The sequence below is a fragment of the Hibiscus syriacus genome, unplaced genomic scaffold (assembly GCF_006381635.1).
Source record: "Hibiscus syriacus cultivar Baekdansim isolate YM2019G1 unplaced genomic scaffold, ASM638163v2 tig00111311_pilon, whole genome shotgun sequence".
NCBI lineage: Eukaryota > Viridiplantae > Streptophyta > Magnoliopsida > Malvales > Malvaceae > Hibiscus > Hibiscus syriacus.
In genome coordinates, this window is record NW_024063054.1 from 2254177 (window position 1) to 2276831 (window position 22655).

Sequence of the window (22655 nt, forward strand, 5' to 3'; positions counted from 1 at the left end):
TAGTTCAGGATCTATCCGGTTACCTTCCGAAGGCTTCACCAACGCCGATGAGAATGAAGGCGTCTGCGCAGGATTCACCAAGCCGGCATCGTGCCGGTCAATTGCTTCCGAACGGAGCCCGTGTGCGGCGTCGATGGCGTCACCTACTGGTGCGGTTGCGCCGATGCGTTGTGCGCCGGTACCCGCGTGGCGAAAGTAGGATTTTGCGAGGTTGGGAATGGAGGTAGCGCCTCGTTTCCTGGTCAAGCTCTGCTTTTGGTTCATATTGTTTGGCTCGTCTTGCTTGGATTTTCTGTATTGTGTGGTCTTCTCTAATCATTCAAATCAGAGACATTTTATGTTTCCTCTCGGATGCGATCTGTATTTCTTACGTCTTCCACTCGTTTTCCTTATATGTATTACTGCAACCTAAATTCTTGGGACTAACAAACCAATTTGGTTTTCCTTATTTTTCTTGATAAATAGATTTCTTTTTTGTACATGCTTTATTTTGATTAATCTGGAAAACTTCCTTGTAAGATCATCTTGATCATTGATCTGGAAAACAACCACAACTTGCAGCCTAAACTCGGCGGTTTTCCCTTACCATAATTATAGTAATGCTCATTGCTTGGAAATTCATGAACGCGGTAAGCCTGCTTCTTCAGCTTCTCTGTCGAATCTCACATTCATTGGTGTTAAGGTTCCGTTCTGCCATATTTTTCATTTCAAAAAAGTCTCTCTGAAAAGTATGCTTGAGAATTTTCTTTTAGGCTAAAGCCTAAAATAATGTAGAACAAATAATTTTTTAGGGTCGTGATTTTCAGCTTAATTTGAAAAGCATATTTTTAAAAGCTTCGCCACTAAATTATGAATTTATTTATGTTTCAACATAAATTTAACATGTAAAATTGTTAAATTACAGTTAAATGTTTTTCCCACTTAATTTAGAAATAAGAGAACGATTAAATAATTGTTCATATATTTTATAAAATTAATATTAAATCATTCTAAAAATTAAATTTATAATATGTTCTAAATTTTAAATTATTTTGAAAAATAAATATTATAAAAATTTACATTCTAATCTATCAAATATGGTTTATAAAATATATAAATGATTATTTAATTATTTTCTTAATTTTAAATGAAGTGAACAAATTGTTTATCTTTAATTTAATTATTTTTTAACTAATTATAAATTTTGGTGAAACAATAAATTTTTAGCCTAGTTAACGTCTAAATTTTTCAATACATTTATTAAGTGTTCCGGGTTTAAATCTAAGCTTTAGTTAGGATTTGCACGGGATCCGAATTCGACCCGATCGTGTAGATTTTTTTTAAAATTAGGTTCAGGTCGGGTGATTTCGGTTTTAGGATGAAAAATACTTGATATAACTCAACAAGAAAATAATTTAAATTTATCTTATATTTAAGGATAATTGTAATAATAACCCTTTATATATTATTTTTTCAATTAGATCTCTATTTTTAGGGTTGTAAAATCGGGTAATCGTTCAGGTTTCAGTAGGATCCTGGCAGGTCGGGTAAAATCGGATACAGGTAAAGTCAGGTAAATTTGATGCTTCGACTCGGATCAGGTCGGATCCAGGTCAAATCAAGTCGGGTCATTTTCAGGTTGATTTGACACCAGATACAGTTCGGGTTCAGGTCGGGTTACTTTCAGTTCGGATCGTTGCCAGTTCAGGTCCAAAGCAGTTAAAAAGAAGGTTAATTCAGGTTCGGATAGACTTCAGGCGGATCTCGTTCATATCGGGTCACATCATTGGCAGATAAATTTCAGGTCGGATCTCTATCAGATACAGATTGAGTTCAAATCGGGTTAATTTTTATTTTTGGATTAATTATTTTCTTCTTTCGCGAACGTTGAATTGCAATTTGTAATTGTGTATGATTTAAAGTAAATTACTAAGAATATAAATAATCATGATTCAATTTTATGAAAAATACAAATTTAAGAATTAAATTGAACAAATATGAAATTATAAATAAAAATTTAAATAAATTAAACAACACATTGATGAGGGATCAAATCAAAATAATTTTAAATTGTGAGGTTGAAATTAATACAAAAAGGTACTAAATTATACCCATTTAAAAAAGTTATGGGCCAATTAAAAAATAGAATTAAGTAATAAGTAATAAGTATGAATCAATTTCATATGCAAATAAAATTTGGAGAACTAAATTGAACAAATATGAAATTAGAAATACAAATTTAAATAAATTAAACAACACACATTGATGAGGGATCAAATCGAAATAATTTTAAATTGTGATGTTGAAATTAATACAAAAAAGTAATAAACTATACCCATTTAAAAATTTATGGGCCAATTTAAAAATAAAAATAAGTAATGAGTATGGGTCAATTTCAGAAATAAAATTTGGAGGACTAAAATGAACAAATATGAAATTACAAATAAAAATTTAAATAAATTAAAAAAACACAAAAGGGATCAAATCGAAATAATTTTAAATTTTAAGGTTGAAATTAATACAAAAATGTACTAAATTATACTCATTTAAAAAGTTATGGGCCAATTAACAAATAGAAATAAGTAATAAGTATGGGTCAATTTCAGATGCAAATAAAATGTGGAGGACTAAATTGAACAAATATGAAATTATAAATAAAATTTTAAATAAATTAAACAACACAAAAGGGATCAAATGTGAAAAAAATTGTAAAATGGACTAAATTACATTCATTTTAAAAGTTAAGAAAAAAATTAAAACAACTAATATATATATATATATATAAACCATATAGTATATATGGTTTGGGGTTTAGGATTTAGAGATCAAGGTTTAGAATTTAAGGATTATGGTTTATTGTTTATGTTTATGTTTATGTTTATGTTTATGTTTAGTTTATGTTTATGTTTATGTTTATGTTATGTTTATGTTTATGTTTATGTTTATGTTTATGTTTATGTTTATGTTTATGTTTATGTTTATGTTTATGTTTATGTTTATGTTTATGTTTATGTTTATGTTTATGTTTATGTTTATGTTTATGTTTATGTTTTATGTTTATGTTTATGTTTATGTTTATGTTTATGTTTATGTTTATGTTTATGTTTATGTTTATGTTTATGTTTATGTTTATGTTTATGTTTATGTTTATGTTTATGTTTATGTTTATGTTTATGTTTATGTTTATGTTATGTTATGTTTATGTTTATGTTTATGTTTGTTTATGTTATGTTTATGTTTATGTTTGTTATGTTTATGTTTATGTTTATGTTTTGTTTATGTTTATGTTATGTTTATGTTTATGTTTATGTTTATGTTTATGTTTATGTTTATGTTATGTTTATGTTTTGTTATGTTTATGTTATGTTTATGTTTATGTTTATGTTTATGTTTATGTTTATGTTTATGTTTATGTTTATGTTTATGTTTATGTTTATGTTTATGTTTATGTTTATGTTATGTTTATGTTTATGTTTATGTTTATGTTTATGTTTATGTTTATGTTTATGTTTATGTTTATGTTTATGTTTATGTTTATGTTTATGTTTATGTTTATGTTTATGTTTATGTTTATGTTTATGTTTATGTTTATGTTTATGTTATGTTTGTTTATGTTTATGTTTATGTTTATGTTTATGTTTATGTTTATGTTTATGTTATGTTTATGTTTGTTTATGTTTATGTTTATGTTTATGTTTATGTTTATTTGTTATGTTTATGTTTATGTTTATGTTTATGTTTTGTTTATGTTTATGTTTATGTTTGTTATGTTTATGTTTATGTTTATGTTTATGTTTATGTTATGTTTATGTTTATGTTTATGTTTATGTTTATGTTTATGTTTATGTTTATGTTTATGTTTATGTTATGTTTATGTTTATGTTTATGTTTATGTTTATGTTTATGTTTATGTTTATGTTTATGTTATGTTTATGTTTATGTTATGTTTATGTTTATGTTTATGTTTATGTTTATGTTTATGTTTATGTTTATGTTTATGTTTATGTTTATGTTTATGTTTATGTTTATGTTTATGTTTATGTTATGTTTTTATGTTTATGTTATGTTTATGTTTATGTTTATGTTTATGTTTATGTTTATGTTTATGTTTATGTTTATGTTTATGTTTATGTTTATGTTTATGTTTATGTTTATGTTTATGTTTATGTTTGTTTATGTTTATGTTATGTTATGTTTATGTTTATGTTTATGTTTGTTTATGTTTATGTTATGTTTATGTTTGTTTATGTTTATGTTTATGTTTATGTTTATGTTTATGTTTATGTTTATGTTTATGTTTATGTTTATGTTATGTTTATGTTTATGTTTATGTTATGTTTATGTTTATGTTTATGTTTATGTTTATGTTTATGTTTATGTTTATGTTTATGTTTATGTTTATGTTTATGTTTATGTTTATGTTTATGTTTATGTTTATGTTTATGTTTATGTTTATGTTTATGTTTTGTTATGTTTATGTTTATGTTTATGTTTATGTTATGTTTATGTTTATGTTTATGTTTATGTTTATGTTTATGTTTATGTTTATGTTTATGTTTGTTATGTTTATGTTTATGTTATGTTTATGTTTATGTTTATGTTATGTTTATGTTTGTTTATGTTTGTTTATGTTTATGTTTATGTTATGTTTATGTTTATGTTTGTTTATGTTTATGTTTATGTTTATGTTTATGTTTATGTTTATGTTTATGTTTATGTTTATGTTTATGTTTATATACTATATATATGAACTATAGTTTACATATGAACTATATATATACTAAAGTTGATATTTATATATGAACTATAGTTTATATATGAACTATATATATAAACTATATAGTTTACATATGACCTATATATATATACTATAGTTGATATTTATATACTATATAGTTTACATATGAACTATATATATATACTATAGTTTATATTTATATACTATATGTAGACACCCGTTTTGTCCGAAAAATAAAAAATTATATTATAATAATTATTATTATAAATTATAATTATTATTAGTATTAATATTGTGTATGTTTTTATTTCTCTAGCAGGCTTCACTACAAGCCCAAATCAGTTTACAAATAATCGAGCCCCAAATTACAAACAAAACAACCCGATCCAAACCCATTACAAGTGACCCGGTTACAAGACCCGTTTTGAAGCATCCCAACCGAGTGCCCCCACGTGAAGCCCCTTGGGGCTGTCGCCCGCACCATGCTAGCACTCTGACCGAGCAGTTCGGTTCCCCATCACCCACGCCCTGTCTGCTCCCCGCGTGCCTTGCTCCACGTGAACTATGCATGTGTGTTTATGAGCCTAAGAGACCTCCCACCTTATACTTAGAGTATAATATAAATTAATTAACTACTGAATGTATAAATTCCATGCTCCCTACCACAGATCTACTCCACGTCATCCTATTAATTATTGAATATAAAATTAAAATGTCATATTGCCAAGTGATGGAAGCACTCCAAGTATCCTCGTGTATTGCATTTAGATGGTCCTAACAAAAAAGTTATACAAATATATATTTTTAATACATTTATAATCCTATAACATTCATATATTTATTATCATTTATATGGATACCAACTATATATATCATTAAAAATTAGGCCGTCTGTCGAGCGTGCACTTGATACTACTGCTAAAAAGTCCAGCAGCCCACGTCCTGCTCGTGTACGCCCGACAACACTCGAGCAGCCCACGCCCCTGCCCCACATCACCGTGCCTATACTCTGCACTCCACTAGGGACCATACGCTTGATTCAAGGCAGAAGAGAAGAGAATTAAAAGTTAGGAAACACTTATCAGTAAAGATGAGGGGCTCTCGATTAGAAAACAAAAAAAAAACAACAGAGCATTCGAACAAGTTATTTTTGGAAGCAATAGAAACGATTCGTGTTTTTTTTTTCCGATCAAACACCCAAATATTCTTCTGTGTTCTTCATTTGTTCACCCAGTTCTTCCCCAAAACCCTCATTTGATCTTCAAAAACACCTAAACACAAACCATTTCGTGTTTATTTCAATCAAACACCCACAAATTCATCCATTGTTCATCCGTGTTCATCTATTCGAAACCTTTATTTTTTTCCTACGGTTTCATGGATAGTTTTTCATACGAGTTGAATTACTCAAGTATTTCCCATTCTTTTTTGTTTCATTTTTCATTTTATTTTAATATTCAAATTAATTTATTATTTATTTGTTTTGTAGGTCAAAACCAGCAGATCAGAATGACAATCATTCTTAAAGAGGTAAACTGTTCATTCATTTCTTTGTATATGTTTGATATATATATATATATATACTGGTTTATTGTTGTTGATATATATATATATATATTGGTTTATTGCTGTTGATGTAAATGATATACTGGTTTATTGTTGTAATGTAAACTAATCATGTTTCATTTTTCATACGAGTTGAATTACTCAAGTATTTCCCATTCTTTTTTGTTTCATTTTTCATTTTATTTTAATATTCAAATTAATTTATTATTTATTTGTTTTGTAGGTCAAAACCAGCAGATCAGAATGACAATCATTCTTAAAGAGGTAAACTGTTCATTCATTTCTTTGTATATGTTTGATATATATATATATATACTGGTTTATTGTTGTTGATATATATAAATATATATAAATATATATATATATATTGGTTTATTGCTGTTGATGTAAATGATATACTGGTTTATTGTTGTAATGTAAACTAATCATGTTTTTTTTGTAAGGGGATATCAATGATGTATTGTCCGAAGCAATTGATTTAAATAAATCCTCTAAGAGGAAGTCCACTGGTTCATCCGAATTTGGGAGAAGAACCTCTCCTGTTTGGGACCACTACACATTCACCAAATCTGATGATGGTTCTGTTTATGCCGAGTGTAAGTTTTGCAAAGTTAAAAGGTATAAAGCTGATTCTTATATTGGTACTTCTTACCCTAAAAGGCATACTGAGAAATGCGAAGCATATAAGAATTTTCTTGCTGAAAATCCTGTTAGTGTAGCTTATTTTGATCAAAACAAATACTGTGAATTGTTTGCTGAGGTTATTATGTGTCATGGTTATGCATATAGTATTGTTGAGCATGAAAAACTTAGGGATTTACATCATTACCTTAATTCTTCTGTTAAGGATATATTTAGGTATACTGTTTCTAAGTATTGCATGTTGGAACATGAAAAGCATAAGACTTTTCTGTGGTTTTGAGTCGGAGGATAAGGACGAAGAATACCTTTCTATGGTTAACGAGTCTTCGTTGTAAAGGTAATCCAAATTGTTTATTAATAAGTCTTTTCCTTTGGCTTTACCACTGATTGTATGCTTTCTTAATGCAGGATGCTTGCTGAATCGATGCAACGATGCTTGCTAAATTGGTACATTGATGCTTGCCGGTTGTTGTTGTTGTCTATTATTCACTAATGCCTTGTAAATTATTGTCATTGGTCTAACTTAAATCAATTTTAGAACCTTATAATTTCTTATCTAAATAGTTACTCGTGTTTAATTATATTGGTGATATTTTGGCTTTTAAAGTTAGAAAGTTGCCCATAATTAAACATGTTGTCATCATTTAGGTATATGCTCGATGATGATATTTCTGGTAGTATAGTTAGGCTTTTTAGCCTCGTAAACATTAGCTATAAGATCTGAGAGCATTTATTTCAACATACATTTATTTTGTTTAGTTGATTTTATTGTAATTTTAGTTTTTTTCAAGTGTAATAAAATTACCTTCATTTATAAACATTTATTTAGTATTTGTAATGTTATTCAAGTTTTTAATATTTAATAAGTCTTTTAATTAATATATTTTGATTTTAAAATATCAAGTTAAGTTTACTAAAATTATTATTCAATTTTCACATTAAAAGTAAATTAGATTTATGAATATTTTAACTTAGTTAATATAATTCAATAAAATCAAGTTTAATAAGATAATATTTAAATTTAATTTAGTGATTTTAAATAAAATTTATAATATAATAAATATAAAGATATTTATGAATTGGAGTTAACATAAAAATCAAATTTATAATATACAAATTATAATTAATATAAAACTAAATTTCAAAAAAATAATCATATTAATTTGATTATCATAATAATTTATGATAAAATTTTAAAAAATAATCATATTAATTTAATCATCATAATAATTTATTTATCATAAGTTTATTATAAATTTAAAATAACATAATTATATTAATTGTAACTTCACTTATAAGTCAGGATAATATCATATCACTTTAACAACATGTCGGATCATTTATAGGTAGAGTCAATTACAGGTCAGGTTGAAAACAGGTCGGGTAATACCAGTTATTTACCAGGTCAATCTCGGGTTCGGGTTCATATCAGTCGGATGCAGTTCGGGTTCGGGTATCATATTTTCGGTTCAACTTGGGTTCAGGTCGTTCTCAGATCGAATGTAGGTTTACAATTTCTAGGTCCAACTCGGGTTCAGGTCAACACCAATTCCGACTCAAGTCGATTTCGGATCGTCACAGCGCATGTCAAAAACAGTTTTAACTCGATTCGGTTTTAGTCAGTTTTACAGGTCGGGTCAGTTTTTTACACCCCTATCTATTTTTATTGGGTCAGGTCGAGTTCGGGTTCGGGTTTAATATCAAAAGTTTGGGCCGAATTCGAGTTGGGTGAAGTCACCCCTAAACTTGTGTAAGGTCGAGTTTCGAGTGGCGAACCCGAACCTAACCTATACTCATCCCTAGTTTCAACAAATATAATTTATTTTAGACTTAAAGATCACTGTTGCCCCTGTAATAGATCCAATTTATCAACTTCACCCTTATCATATTATCGCATCAATTTAATCCTCAAAGTTATTTAATTGCATTAAATTATACTGTTAACCATCTTAACTAACAAAACCGTTAGTTTTTGCTTATGTGTACGCCAGCTATTTTCACGTCGAAGGATTAAAGTTATGATCCCAAAACTACTTAGTTTTCGAAGCAAATATGTATCACCATTTTAATATTTTTTTCACTTTATTTCTTTTCCCTTCACCCTTGCTCTTCATTCTCATGCACGGTTGCTCCATCGGTTTTCAGGTCACTTCACCAATCGATCACTGGTGATCACCGTATTGACCGTCATCGTCGGTGGTTGATCAAGACCAAATTTTACCAGTTGGCTCGCTTCAACATCTTAATCATGGATCTGAAGTCTGTTTCCCCAAATTACTGTAGTTTGCTGTAAATCTTGGAAAAACTTCTCGACTCCTTCGAAGTAAAACACCTTCATTCATGATCGATGACCATTTGATGGTGTCGACATCAGAAAGAAGGTGACAATCGACTTCGTTACGAAGGAAGACAAGGCTCTACGTTTTGGGAGATAACCCACAATATATTTTTCTTAGATCTCATTTATACTTATTTCGTTCCATTGATTGAATCCTAGTAAGGTCTGTTCCTTCTAAGTTTTCCTTTTCTTTTTTAACTATTAATGATTTTCACTTAAATTTTGTTCTCGTTTCCTTTATGGAGATTTGATTTATGGGTTTGCTTTTTTTTTTACAGTAGTTTTAATGGATTCATTATCATTTTCTTATCCTTTACTACAATAATGTTAATCTTTTCGCTTCCTTTCGAATCAAAGTTTCATTCTTGATCTTTTAATTTGGTATAGAAGATTTGGATTTTTAGTAGTGTTTTTAACACAAATCTATTCATTTATTTGATTATAGTAGCGGAGTAGATGTCGTTTTCATGTTAGTCTTTCGTTTTCTTTGGAATCAAAGTTTCTTATATTTCTTCCAGCCATCGACCGTCCGACACTGGTTCACTGTCTCTTGCTCCCTTGTTACCGTCGCTTGCAGTGGAGGCCATCGAGATGAGATATTTTAAATATTTTAGTAAATATTTATTAAATATTTAAAATATTCTATTATTTATTTTTTAATGAATGATACGTGATTGTGGAGTCACGTCAGTAATATTAGTTGATGTAAAAACAAGCATTCACATAAACAAAAACTAACAGTTTTGTTAGTCAAAACAATCAACGATATAATTTAATACTATTCGAATATTAAGTTAGTGAGAAAATATGATAATGATGAAATTAATAAATTAGGTTTACTACAAGGAAAATAGTGATCCTTAAGGGTGCGTTTGGTTCACGGAATGTAAGATTACCAGTGGGAATGTAAGATTACCAGGGAATAAGATTACTGGGAATGTTGTATTTTGTGTTTGGTTGGCTTAGCAGGAATGTAAGATTATCGTGTTTGGTTAAAGGAATAAAAGATTATTAAAATGTATATTTGACCAAATTGTCTTTATTATATATTTGTATAATATTACAAGTTGAAAAATATTTATATATTTTCTTTAAAAAATTTAAATTCATAATATTTATATAATTTTTTTACAAAATTAAAAATATAAAAAAAATTTAATGATAGGGTAAAATTTTATTTTAATCTATGAACTTCATATAAAATTTTAATTATAGATTTTTTTTAAAATCTAAAATAATTTAAGGATAAATTTGTAATTTAACATTCGTAGAATTTTTATCATTCAATGACAGAAGAAGAATATTTTTTAAAAAAAATAAAAATTTAAGGGCATTTTAGTCCAAAACGTCGGTAATCCAATAATACCTAAGAAAATGGAGGTAATGACATTCCCGGTAATATACCCCAAAAAATCCACTATTGATAATCTTTCATTACCGGAAATGGGATTCCCGACCTAACCAAACGGGGGAATGTGGATTCCATTCCCATGGGAATCCCACATTCCCCCATCCAAACACTTCCTAAATTTTTTTTATTAAGTTAAGAGATGATTATAAAATAGTATCTGTTTTAAATACTCTCAATTATTTCACAATGAACTTTCAATCACTCTGCTGCAGTCGCTGATGTTCGAACCCATAACCTCTAAAAACAACATCGATTTCCTTAACTACTTAAGTAAGTCGGTTGATGCTCCTTGATCCTTATTTTACCACGACAACGTAATATAAACTAAATGTAAGTTCGGGGGTAAATAACACTAATATTATACTTAGTCCAGTGGTTTAGTGTCTGGCTTTAAGTCAAAGTGGCCATGGTTGATATTTTCCTCCTGTTATCACCCTCTTATTGGTCGAATAAAAAAATAATAGGTGGGTAACTATAACCAAAACGTCAAAATAGGTGGGTGAATAGATAATTTACCCCAAAAATTAATCACCAGAAATGGAAGAAGAAGAATGTTGTTACAGTTAAAAGATGAAACAGAAAGGACGATAATAAACCATAGACTACCTCCCCCCACGAGAAGGATACGCTTGAGGGAGAGGGACCTGGGCTGCCTCCCTCTCCCTGAATTATATGTTTCATTTCTCCATCATATATTTTATTTATTTTTCTTGTATATATTTTATTTATTTTTCTTGTCAACAATTTGGATTCTGGAACATTTGAATCAAGGCATACTTGCATCATTCTCTGCCCACAAGCCAGAGACCAAATTCTTAAATTTTGAACAACAACAAAGATAATTATACAAGTAGCAATAATTTCGAAATGGTATGTGGAAATCTGGAATCTTTTTGGCTTATTTGGGATTCTGTATCTTTTTTTTCCCTTTGAATTATACCTACTGTAACGATGTTTTTGTTTCGAAAAAGGTGTCGGCAGGATTTTATTACGACCCTGAATTTGTTAACGTGGATTCAACCGAGAATGAGTGTTTCATATAGAGGAACGATTATGAGGACTAAATCTGGTAAAATCTCATCACCAGTGGAACAAGAGCCTTGTGTTTCCTGTACCACATTCAACATCCTGGCTCCCATCTACAAGCGATTGGATCAGCAGGTGATTTCTTCTTCGTCTTCTTCTCCCTTTGTAAGATTTGCTAATCTCATTTTATCATGTGTGATGATGCAACAGAATCCCAACATACGAGAGAGTGATTTTAGAGCCTTTTGGTTAGCTAGAAATGAAAGGATTCTAGATTGGTTGCTCTATGAATGTTCTTCCATCATCTGTCTCCAGGTTCCTTTCAATGTGCCCTTTCATCCATTAACAGCCATTATTTCTATTCTGATGTCATGAGTATCTATTTAATATGTATTTGTTTCATTCAATGGCTAGGAATTTTGGGTTGGAAACGAGGAATTGGTGCATATGTTTGAAGATAGGCTTGCTGCTGCAGACTACCAGACCTTCAAACTCGCACGAACCAACAACCGAGGAGATGGTATGAGTTCTTTAACTGATTTCTTCTAACAATGGAGGCAAATTTTAAGAATTTGTTTATAAATTGAGCTTGATAGGGGTTTCTTATTTACTTCCCCAGGTTTACTAACTGCTATACACAAGGACTACTTCAGGGTCTTAAATTATAGAGAATTGCTCTTCAATGACTGTGGAGACCGAGTTGCTCAATTGTTACATGTTCAATCAGTTTTCCCTTCTTCAATAAATAAGAATACCCGTGTTCAACAAGAAACTATTATTGTCAACACCCACCTATTGTTTCCTCACGATTCCAGTTTATCGGTAGTAAGACTGCACCAGGTAGATTAATATCATCTTCTTTGACATATTGTTCGTTTCATTTCTAAGATACAAACCATACTTAATCTGCAGTTTTGGTATTCATCATAGGTTTATCAAATATTACTATATCTGGAAACATATCAGAAAGAAAACAAAGTCACCCACATGCCTGTCATACTATGCGGGTAAGCATTATCTTCAGTTTCATCATTCAATGATCTACTCAGCAATGGGTGCTTTTTCTTCTTCTTTTTGCTTTGGTCTCATTTTATTTTGTTTTCTCAATGTTATTTGTTTTTCAGTGACTGGAACGGAAGCAAGCGTGGGCATGTCTACAAGTTCCTAAGGTCCCAGGGATTTGTGTCATCTTATGATATTGCTCATGAATATACAAACAGTGTATATGCTGACAAGGTTAGTGTTATTCAATCTCAGATTTTAGCATCTCATTAACAGACCATTATATTGTTGAAATATACAGTGCCTACTGATTAAACATGTTGCTCATATATCCTACAGTGGGTTAGTCATCGGAATCATAGAGGAAACATCTGCAGTGTCGATTTCATATGGCTTCGTAATCCTAATAAGCCACGAAAACCATTAAAGATAAGTTGGGCCGAAGCAGCTTTTGGCATAATAAAGGTTTGTTCAGCATTTTTCACACTAATCTGTTAGTTTATTGTTCCAAATTCTTTCTACCTCACATTGTAACTTATTCGGTACCCGTTTTCTTGGTTCTAGTTTCAACTTCAAAAGGCTTCATTGGCCGAAAGAGATGCCTTTGCCTTTCTAAGGGCTGACAACAATGTCGACTATATAACCTATTCGGCTTTCTGTGAGGCTCTTAGACAGGTGCTCTTTATTCACTTTCTCGATATAATTAGTATAATTGCAGGGATAAAATTCTCAGGTTTTTCTGAACCATGTACAGGTAAACTTAACAGGTCTTTCTTATGGACTAAGTTTCCAGGATACGAAAGATCTCTGGGTCCAGGCAGACTTCGATGGAAATGGTGTTTTAGATTATGAAGAGTTTAAGGTTTGCTGCATGTATCTATCATGTTGTAAACCTTTATGTGCTTAAACAACATAGAATAAAGCATTTAGTAACCGGTTTACATCACTACAGAGAATCTGGAACTATACATGGTCAGAAGATCCGGACGATGATTGCAGCTTGGACGACTCGAATGAAGGTAATGAAGAAGAGGCTATTGGTTTTGCAGTAAAGAATGCAGCTCTCTTCCCTCGTGAAGTGGAGAAAGGGATATGGCCCGAAAACTACTCTCTTTCAGATCATGCTCGACTCACTGCAGTGTTCTCACCCGTGAGATTACGGTGTCCACAACGGAGCCCGTAGAGCAGTTGTGGATGGCTCAAAATGAGAAATTAGATTTTGTTTTGCGTATTCGGAGAGTTTGCAGAGTTTAAGCTGATCAGCCTAGCAATTAAATGAAAAATCATAAAGCTTGTGCAGGGTTTGAAGTTTGAACTAGCAGTTGTATGAACCAATGAAAGAAATCAGAAAGGTAAAGAAGGATGTCAAAACTTCGGATTTTGGGAGTAGTCTAAGCTATGCTAATATATGAAGAAACTGCAACTTTTGGACAATATACATAATTCATGTGTAGTGTAGCTTGAAGATTGTCAGTTCAAAAATAACAAAACAGGTAATGGGGTGAGATTGGCTCAAACTCTCGACCTAAGGATAACTCAGAAGCTATGAGACCTAAGCGCTAGCCAATTGCGCCACCACCCCTTGCCGATATAATCTGGAAATTATTTTATTTACCATTTTAAAGTATTCATTTTATTATAATTGATAGAAGAAAATGACTTGGACTTTTTCGATCTACAGTCATCATCTCGTTGGGCATTAGCTAGTCCAAAGGAACAGAAATCAGTCCCTATGTTAATGGTACAACTACAAATGGGTAGTTTTGGTACCAAAAAAGATTAAGAAATTGAAAGAATGGGCTGCTGCTGGTTGCATGGCATATATGTATCATGGAATGCCAATGAAGAGAACAGAAGCAGCATGGCATGGAAGATTCTAGAATGTCCGGAACTGACAGTTATATTCTTTGGGAGATCAAAGGGAAACAAAAAGGGGCCAAAAAAGCAATGACAACGAAAGTGATTGGACGATGGATTGTGGGTTCGACTCTTGCACTATCTGACTAACTCCACTTACACTATGTGTCGAGGATATCCTTGGGAAATATCTCCAGCAATTTGATTGGCCCCATGGCGATTTATGTGTCTGGATATTGTTATACACCTTTAATTTGCTCATGACAGAAACACTTGAGATCCAGGAATAATAAGCTTCTAATAGGTCTTCCCTGAGAACTTTGAGAAATTTTTTCATGGACTGCAACCTGCATGATATTAACACATTCAAGTACAACTTGATAATGTAAATGTCTTTCGACTGATATTTATTTCTTTAATATGTTCAAGTCTCATTTTTCTTGTTCAGCCTTTTTGTCTCCTCGCTAAGAAAAAGGGTTGATATGTTGAATTCAAACTCATTAAATGGATTTAAAAAAAAACCCATTAAATGTAAATAAACATAATAACAGATGGTTTGATAAAATTATACTTCTTGACTAATACTTCAATAGTAATTTACAAAACTATTCAAAACATTTTCGACAAGGACTTTTTTTTTTTTTGCTAATACAGATAACATCGAAATCAACTAGATGCCCCTGAATCCTGGAGCAGCGTCGACGCAAACACTTGCGGTGGATTCTGGTATTCCATCACTCCAATCGGCGCACCACGGCTGAGGCTTGTCAAGCAGTCGGCAGCATGGTTCTGTTCCCGACGAATGTACCGAACTCGCACAGCCCAATCATGCTCTCTCAACTCATGAAGAGATGCCACCAACGAATTTCCACGAAGAGCGTCTGACGAACATGATAAAATTCTCGAAACCTCGAGATTGTCCGCTTCCAATTCAATCCTTCGATAACCAAGGTCCCAATCATAGAGGAGAATATCATGAGCAGCCCAAAGTTCTGCCACGAGGATTGAGCATCTACCCAAACTACGAGAGAACCCAAATAGCCAGTTCCCATCTGAGTCTCGCAATAAACCCCCTGCTGCCGCCATATTATCATTCGTTCGGACTGCACCATCCGAGTTCGCCTTAACCCAACCAACTAAAGGCCTTACCCACACACCGCGTGAGCTTCCAACCGCCGTATTATAGTTCCTCATTATATCGTTTGCCCGGAAAATGTCCTCAACAAACCGATTGCATCTGACGATGAAATCCTCTCTCTCAATGTGGCTCGGATCGAAAACCACCTTGCAACGTTCCTTGCACAGCTGCCAGCAGTAAACACTAAATCGACTATGCCAATTATTATTATTGTAAGCAAAATTACCTCTTGAGCTAAGATTACGCACAAACCACTCATTCATTGGTATAGAGAGGAAGGTTCCCAACTCATCGGCTCGAACAACCTTGGACCAAGCTGACCTAGCCAAATTGCAATGAGGCAAAACATGATCCAAGTTCTCGGCACCCCTGTGACAAATCATACACTCCTCCACGGTAATTAAATGCCGCCTGCACCGTTCCGAATTCGTGAGTAAACTATCGTGCAAGGCAAGCCAAATGAACACTTGAATTCTTTGTGGAACTTCCAAATCCCAAGCCAAGTTCAACCATTTGTGGTCGCCTTTCCCATTTGGTTGCGCTAAGTACCCATAAGCCGAATTCGAAGAGAAAGTGCAGTCCGATTCCCATCTCTAGCCAGGATATCAGATCCCGAATGATCTTGGGGTGGTCAGATAGTAGCAATACGCTGCAGGATATGTTCCCGTAAGGTCCCTGAGAGCATCTCCCAGTTCCATGACCCTGAAGGAAGAGTCATTTCTCTCACGGACATTGGTTTTGGGCTGTCCGAACCAACATAGGAAAACATCAAGCGATTTTCATCATACAGCCAATGATCATACCAAAAATCTGTATTTGTACCATCACGAATGACCCATGAAATACTTTCGGTAAGGTCATGCCAGATGAGATTTAAACCCCTCCACAATCTCGAGCCGCTCCTTCGCTGAATCGTAAGTGGAAACGGATCCTCCCGCTTATGCTTTGCACGGATCGTTTGTAGCCACAACTTATGTGGCCTAGTAACGAGTTGAAAGGCCACTTTCATTAAGAAAGCACGGTTCTGAATATGAAGATTCTTCATGCCCAAACTACCATTATCCTTGCTAGTTTGCATTGCTTCCCATTTACAAGAGGGACACCCACACTCCCATTAATCGATCCCCAAACAAAACGAAGAATTACCCGCTCCATCTCCTCACACAAGGCTTTAGGGATCCAAGTAGCCTGCATAACATACATTGGAATGGCCTGTAAAACTGCCTTAGCAAGAGTTATCCGACCGGCTAAGGATAAAGTTTTCACAGCCCACCCAAAAAGACGTTGATTCAATCTATTGAGCAAATAATGATAGGTTGCCTTAGTAGTTCTTAGGATAGGCATAAGACTCGAACCCGACAGGTTCCGACCTGACCCAATCGGGTTAGATATTTTTTTAAAAAAATTGGGTTCGGATTGGATCGCGCCAGATTTTTTAAAAGTGATGTTGGGTCAGGTCGGATTCGGGTTTAAGGTGAAAAATACCCAAATTGAAAAAAAAACCTTATATTTAGGAATAATTATAATAATAATCCTCTATGTATTATTTTTTCAATTAAACCATTGTTTTATTGAATAAAAATAATATTTTTATTATTTCGGATCGAGTGAAGAATGTAAACTTTTTGGGTTGGGTTGGGTCGGGTTGGCCGAAACTCGATCCAAACCCGACTCATGCCCATCCTAGTTGTTCTACCATGTAGAAGCGGAACGCCAAGATTTTCGACAAGGACTTTAACTCTTCTTACACTCGTATAGTAGTATCATAATTCTAAAGGCTCCTGTAGACTAAAAAAGAAACTAATTATGATTAGATCTACCATATATCTATTCAAATGTACAATGTCCACTTAGATTTTGATATCAACATGAAAGTGAAAACCAGAAATTTGCATGGTCATATAAACTTAGTTTTCTTGTAACCAACTCAATAACCATAATTTAGTCCTTTGTAATCTTCCACTATAGATTTGGAACAGAAAAAATGATTTTATATCATAAGATAGAACCGGGTGACAATATGAAAGTAATACGAATATCTATCTACATTTGAAGTTTAACAGTCCATGCATGATGAGATCAACAGAAGCTGCAGTGCCTGGAACTTTCGCACCAATATAAATATATAATCTGGACATATAATATGGAGACGAATACAAGATTTTATGATTGGGAAAAATTTATAAAATTTTAGAATTATCAATAAAAAATATAATTTGAAACATTTAGGGGAACGAGTGTCCCTGCCAACCCTCTCTCGGAGTACAAATACTCTAAAGATCTGATGCATCATCTTGTAGTATCCCATTTCTTCTGCGATATGGCCTAAGGGAAATGCGTGGTAACCGCAAAAAAAGTCCTCAACATCTTCACAATTTTCGGATTCGCTTACCATAAGCTTAAAATTGTTTGAACCTTTTTTATCTACCGTCATCACAGTGGGCATGAGCTGCTCCAAAGGAAAAGAAAACTGAGAAATCAATCTCGTATGGTACAAGTACAAGTACATAAATGAGCTAGTTATTGCCCCAACGAACAGGAAGAATTGGTTGCTCCCTGCATGGCATGCATAAATCCATGCCCGTCACTACAGCAAAACAAGTTTTTAGCGGCGTTTTTTCAGTCATATAACGGCATTTTTAAGCTGTTGGGATTTTCGGAAGTTCGAATCGACAATCGTAACGGTTTGCAAAGAGGGGTTGGAAGGGTTTTGTGTTTAGGGAGTAAGGAGATTGAAAGATAGAGAATTGCACATCGATTTATAGTGGTTCGATTTTCTCAACCAAAGTCTACGTCAAACTACCTTAGCTCCTTACCAAGGATTTTCCAACAAATTCACTAATTTGTTCTTTCTTGAGGATAAAGAGTAACCTTACAAACTCCCTAGTTTTTCCGGGCTAAACTAGAACATTTCCCCTTTACAAAAGGATAAGAAATGTAAACAGGAAAACCTCTCTAAGGTAGGTGTTTACAAGAATTAAGCTCACAAGAACAAAATATTTACAAGAGAAAGATGAAATAAGAATGAAAAACTCTTCTCTTGTGTTTGATTGCTTGGATGGTTGTTCTCTTGTTTCTTCAAGTGTCCTTAGCTTGTATTTATAGCTTGGAATGTATTTGAAGTCATATATAGCTGTTGGGGATGTTTTGGAGCCGTTTGGGGATGAGAATCAATTAATAAAACAGCTTGGAGTGTGGGGGGAATCGGTACCCCCTCATAGGGAATCGGTTCCCTAAGTGTAAAATTCAAATATTTTGACCGTTGATCAGGGGGGAATCGGTTCCCTCCGAGCATTCTGTTTTTCTCGGAGCCAAACCATTCAGGGGGGTCAGGGGGGAATCGGTTCCTTGTGGACAATCTGAAAATTTTTTGCTTTGAAACGGTTCGAAATACTTTGTAAAATTGTTTTGAAATTCGTTTAAGTATAAAACACAATTTTACACTTTAGTAAGGATTAAAATGAACTTTGAAAGACTTGGAGTAATATTTTGATATTCGAATAATTACATCGAATATTCTTAGAAAATCTTTTGTAAAATCTTAAAATTCATTTAACTTAATTTGTTATATCGAAACATCAAAATGTTTTCAACAATCTCCCCCTTTTTGATATAACCCCTTTTTGATATAACAAAACATTTGAGTAATTTTAAGATTTTGAAATCAAGTTTGAAATTACTCCCATTTACTCTAACACTTCTCTCCCTCAACACCTTAACACTTCTCCCCCCTTTTTGTTAAATCAAAAAGAATTCAATCTTTGAAGTTCAAAATAACTTTGGAGAGTAAGTAGTAAATTTGACTTTTTTTAAAAATCATTTGAAAAATCAAAGCTCCCCCTCAATAAATGCATTCCAATCAAAATTTAGCTTTAAGAACTTAACACTTAAAAAAATTGAATTTCTACAAAGAATAACAAACATGTTAGTAGCACATGAAATTCAATATATTCAAGACTAAAATACTTTATGCAAAACCAATTGTTGAAATTAAGTGCATATGCATAAAGTTTTTCAAAAATGTTATGCATTTGAAACTTTTGATATCAATTATTAGAGAGATATCATTTTCATTTAAATTACATGCATAAACATTTAAATTTAGGTCAAAAATTTGAAATTTGTAAAATCAAAGTTTTTAAAAAATTGATAACAATTGTTAGAGAGATATCATTTGCATTAAAACCAATTTTGACCAAAATTTTATTATGATGAACTAAAAAAATTCATTAAAAAATTAAAATGTTCATCATAACCAAAATTTTTTTAACATACATGAGATTAAAAACAATGCATAATCATTTAAAATCAAAACTCATGCATGCATAAATCCTATGAGCAACCAAATAACTAAAATAAAAAACATTAAGCTTAGAGGTTACCCATTCCTTTTCATGTGTGGCTAGAGCATCTTGAATATCATCATTTTCATCACCATTGCTCCTACACACCTACAAGAGGCCTTTAAGTACATTTTGGTATCCAAATTGCTTTGGATCCTAGAACTTTAGTTTCAATGCCCCTTGTTCCTTTCGGAACCCATACTTGTCTAATTTTAAACGATTTCCTTTCTTCAAAGGACAAGTATGTTCCATATGACCATGATAATGGCAATGTGAGCATTTTGCCATATTTAAACATAATAGGTTGTTTTTAGAAATTAATTCTTTTTCTTTTATTAAGCTTTCAAGCTTAACTCCTAACTCAAAATTTTCTTTTTCTAAATCATTTATTTTGATTTTTGAAATCTCTAAATTATTTTTCAAAATTTCATTTTGATTTTCAAAATCAACTTTTGCTTTCAAAATCAAATTATCTTTAATTTTGAGTTTTGAAATTAATTTCATGTATTTGGAATTCATGGTCTCAAATCCCAAATACAACCTATTATAAGCATCTTGTAACTCATCAAAAGTAAATGAATTAAATTCATTTGAGTTAGAAGATACATCGAATTCTTCTTGAGTGGTCATGAGGCATAGGTTAACTACTTCATCTTCATCACTCCAAGATGCAACAAATGCCTTCTTCACCTTTTTCTTTAGAAGAGGACATTCATACTTGACATACCCCTTTCTTTGACAATTGAAACATACCGGGGGACTCTTCTTCTTGGTTGATTCATGTTTCACTTCCTTGGAAATCATGAATCTCTTGAGTTCCTTCAAGAGCTTGACCATCTCTTCTTCTTGTTCATCATCGTCTTCATCCACCTCATCACTTGAATCTTGATAGCTTTCATTGGTGGATTTGAAGGAAATGCCTACCTCCTCATTCTTCTTCTTCTTCTTGTTTTTCTTATCTTCATTTTCTTCATCTTCCTTCACCATCATCTCATGAGTGAGAAGGGAGCCAATTAGCTCGTCGAGAGTGAGAGACTTTAGGTTTCTTGCTTCGATAATGACCGTCTTCTTTGATTGCCACTCATTTGGAAGAGAGTAGATCATCTTCCTCATAAGCTTCTCATTTGGGATTACTTCTCCATATCTCTTGAGACCGTTGACAATCATGGAAAATCTATCCGTCATAGCTTTGATGTCTTCATCGGGTTTCATCTTGAAGTTCTCGTAGCTATGGTTGAGAAGACTTTTCTTTGATTCCCTCACTTCGTCGGTTCCTTCATGAGTGACTTGGAACTTATCCCAAATCTCTTTGGCACTGGAACAAGATGAGATTCTTCCATATTCATTTGGGCCTAAAGAACATAATAGAATATGTATAGCCTTAGAATTAAGCTGTAAATATTTCTGCTCTTCTCTACTCCAGTCGTTGTACTTGTCGGGTGGAGAGGAGTAACCGTCCATGATTGAGTTCCAAGCTCCTAGATTGTAGGATTGAATAAAATACATCATCTTATTCTTCCAATGGGCATAATTTGCTCCATTGAAGAAATGTGACTTGTTAACCGGTTGTGAATCCATAATAGGATATTCTTCAAGATAATAAGCACTGGAGGAAAAAGTCATTTCTTTGTCGGTTGCGTCGAGAATTGGTAGAGCTTCTTCGAGGACCGTCTAAAGGTGGTTAAACCTTCTTAACGAGTTAGGCTCTGATGCCAATTGTTGAGATTTTCAGAAGCTCGAATCGACAACCGGAATGGTTTGCAAAGAGGGGTTGGAAGGGTTTTGTGTTTAGGGAGTAAGGAGATTGAAAGATAGAAAATTGCACAGTGATTTATAGTGGTTCGACTTTCTCAACCAAAGTCTACGTCCACTACCTTAGCTCTTCACCAAGGATTTTCCAACAAATTCACTAATTTGTTCTTTCTTTTGAGGATAAAGAGTAACCTTACAAACTCCCTAGTTTTTCCGGGCAAAACTAGAACCTTTCCCCTTTACAAAAAGATAAGAAATGTAAACAAGAAAACCTCTTTAAGGTAGGTGTTTACAAGAATTAAGCTCACAAGAACAAAATATTTACAAGAGAAAGATGAAATAAGAATGAAAAACTCTTCTCTTGTGTTTGATTGCTTGGATGGTTGTTCTCTTGTTTCTTCAAGTGTCCTTAGCTTGTATTTATAGCTTGGAATGTGTTTGAAGTCGTATATAGCTGTTGGGGATGTTTTGGAGCCGTTTGGGGATGAGAATAAATTAATAAAACAACTTGGAGCGTGGGGGGAATCGATACCCCCTCATAGTGAATCAGTTCCCTAAGTGTAAAATTCAAATATTTCGACCGTTGATCAGGGGAATCGGTCGGTTCCCTCCGAGCATTCTGTTTTTCTCGGAGTCAAACCATTCAGGGGGAATCGGTTCCCTATGGACAATCTGGAATTTTTGGCTTTGAAACGGTTCGAAATACTTTGTAAAATTGTTTTGAAATTTTTTTAAGTATAAAACACAATTTTACACTTTAGAAAGGATTAAAATGAACTTTGAAAGACTTGGAGTAATATTTTGATATTCGAATAATTACATCTAATATACTTAGAAAATCTTTTGTAAAATCTTAAAATTCA

General features: G+C 32.5%; 2 protein-coding genes across 2 annotated transcripts; both read left to right on the top strand.

Annotated features, from left to right (window-relative positions):
- Window positions 1-57: 57 nt before the first annotated feature.
- On the top strand, window positions 58-352 carry LOC120158451 (the record flags this gene model as incomplete). Its single annotated transcript, XM_039169279.1, has 1 exon — window positions 58-352. A coding segment is annotated over one exon (258 nt), but the record flags the coding sequence as incomplete, so codon positions are not given.
- Window positions 353-11684: 11332 nt separating this feature from the next.
- Window positions 11685-13972, top strand: LOC120158357 (uncharacterized calcium-binding protein At1g02270-like). Its single transcript, XM_039169222.1, has 10 exons — window positions 11685-11835; window positions 11911-12015; window positions 12115-12220; window positions 12320-12540; window positions 12631-12707; window positions 12825-12936; window positions 13042-13167; window positions 13267-13377; window positions 13457-13564; window positions 13655-13972. Exons 1-10 carry the CDS (start codon window positions 11701-11703, stop codon window positions 13883-13885), a joined length of 1332 nt encoding a protein of 443 aa, XP_039025153.1. The 5' UTR covers window positions 11685-11700; the 3' UTR covers window positions 13886-13972.
- The last annotated feature ends 8683 nt before the right edge of the window (window positions 13973-22655 follow it).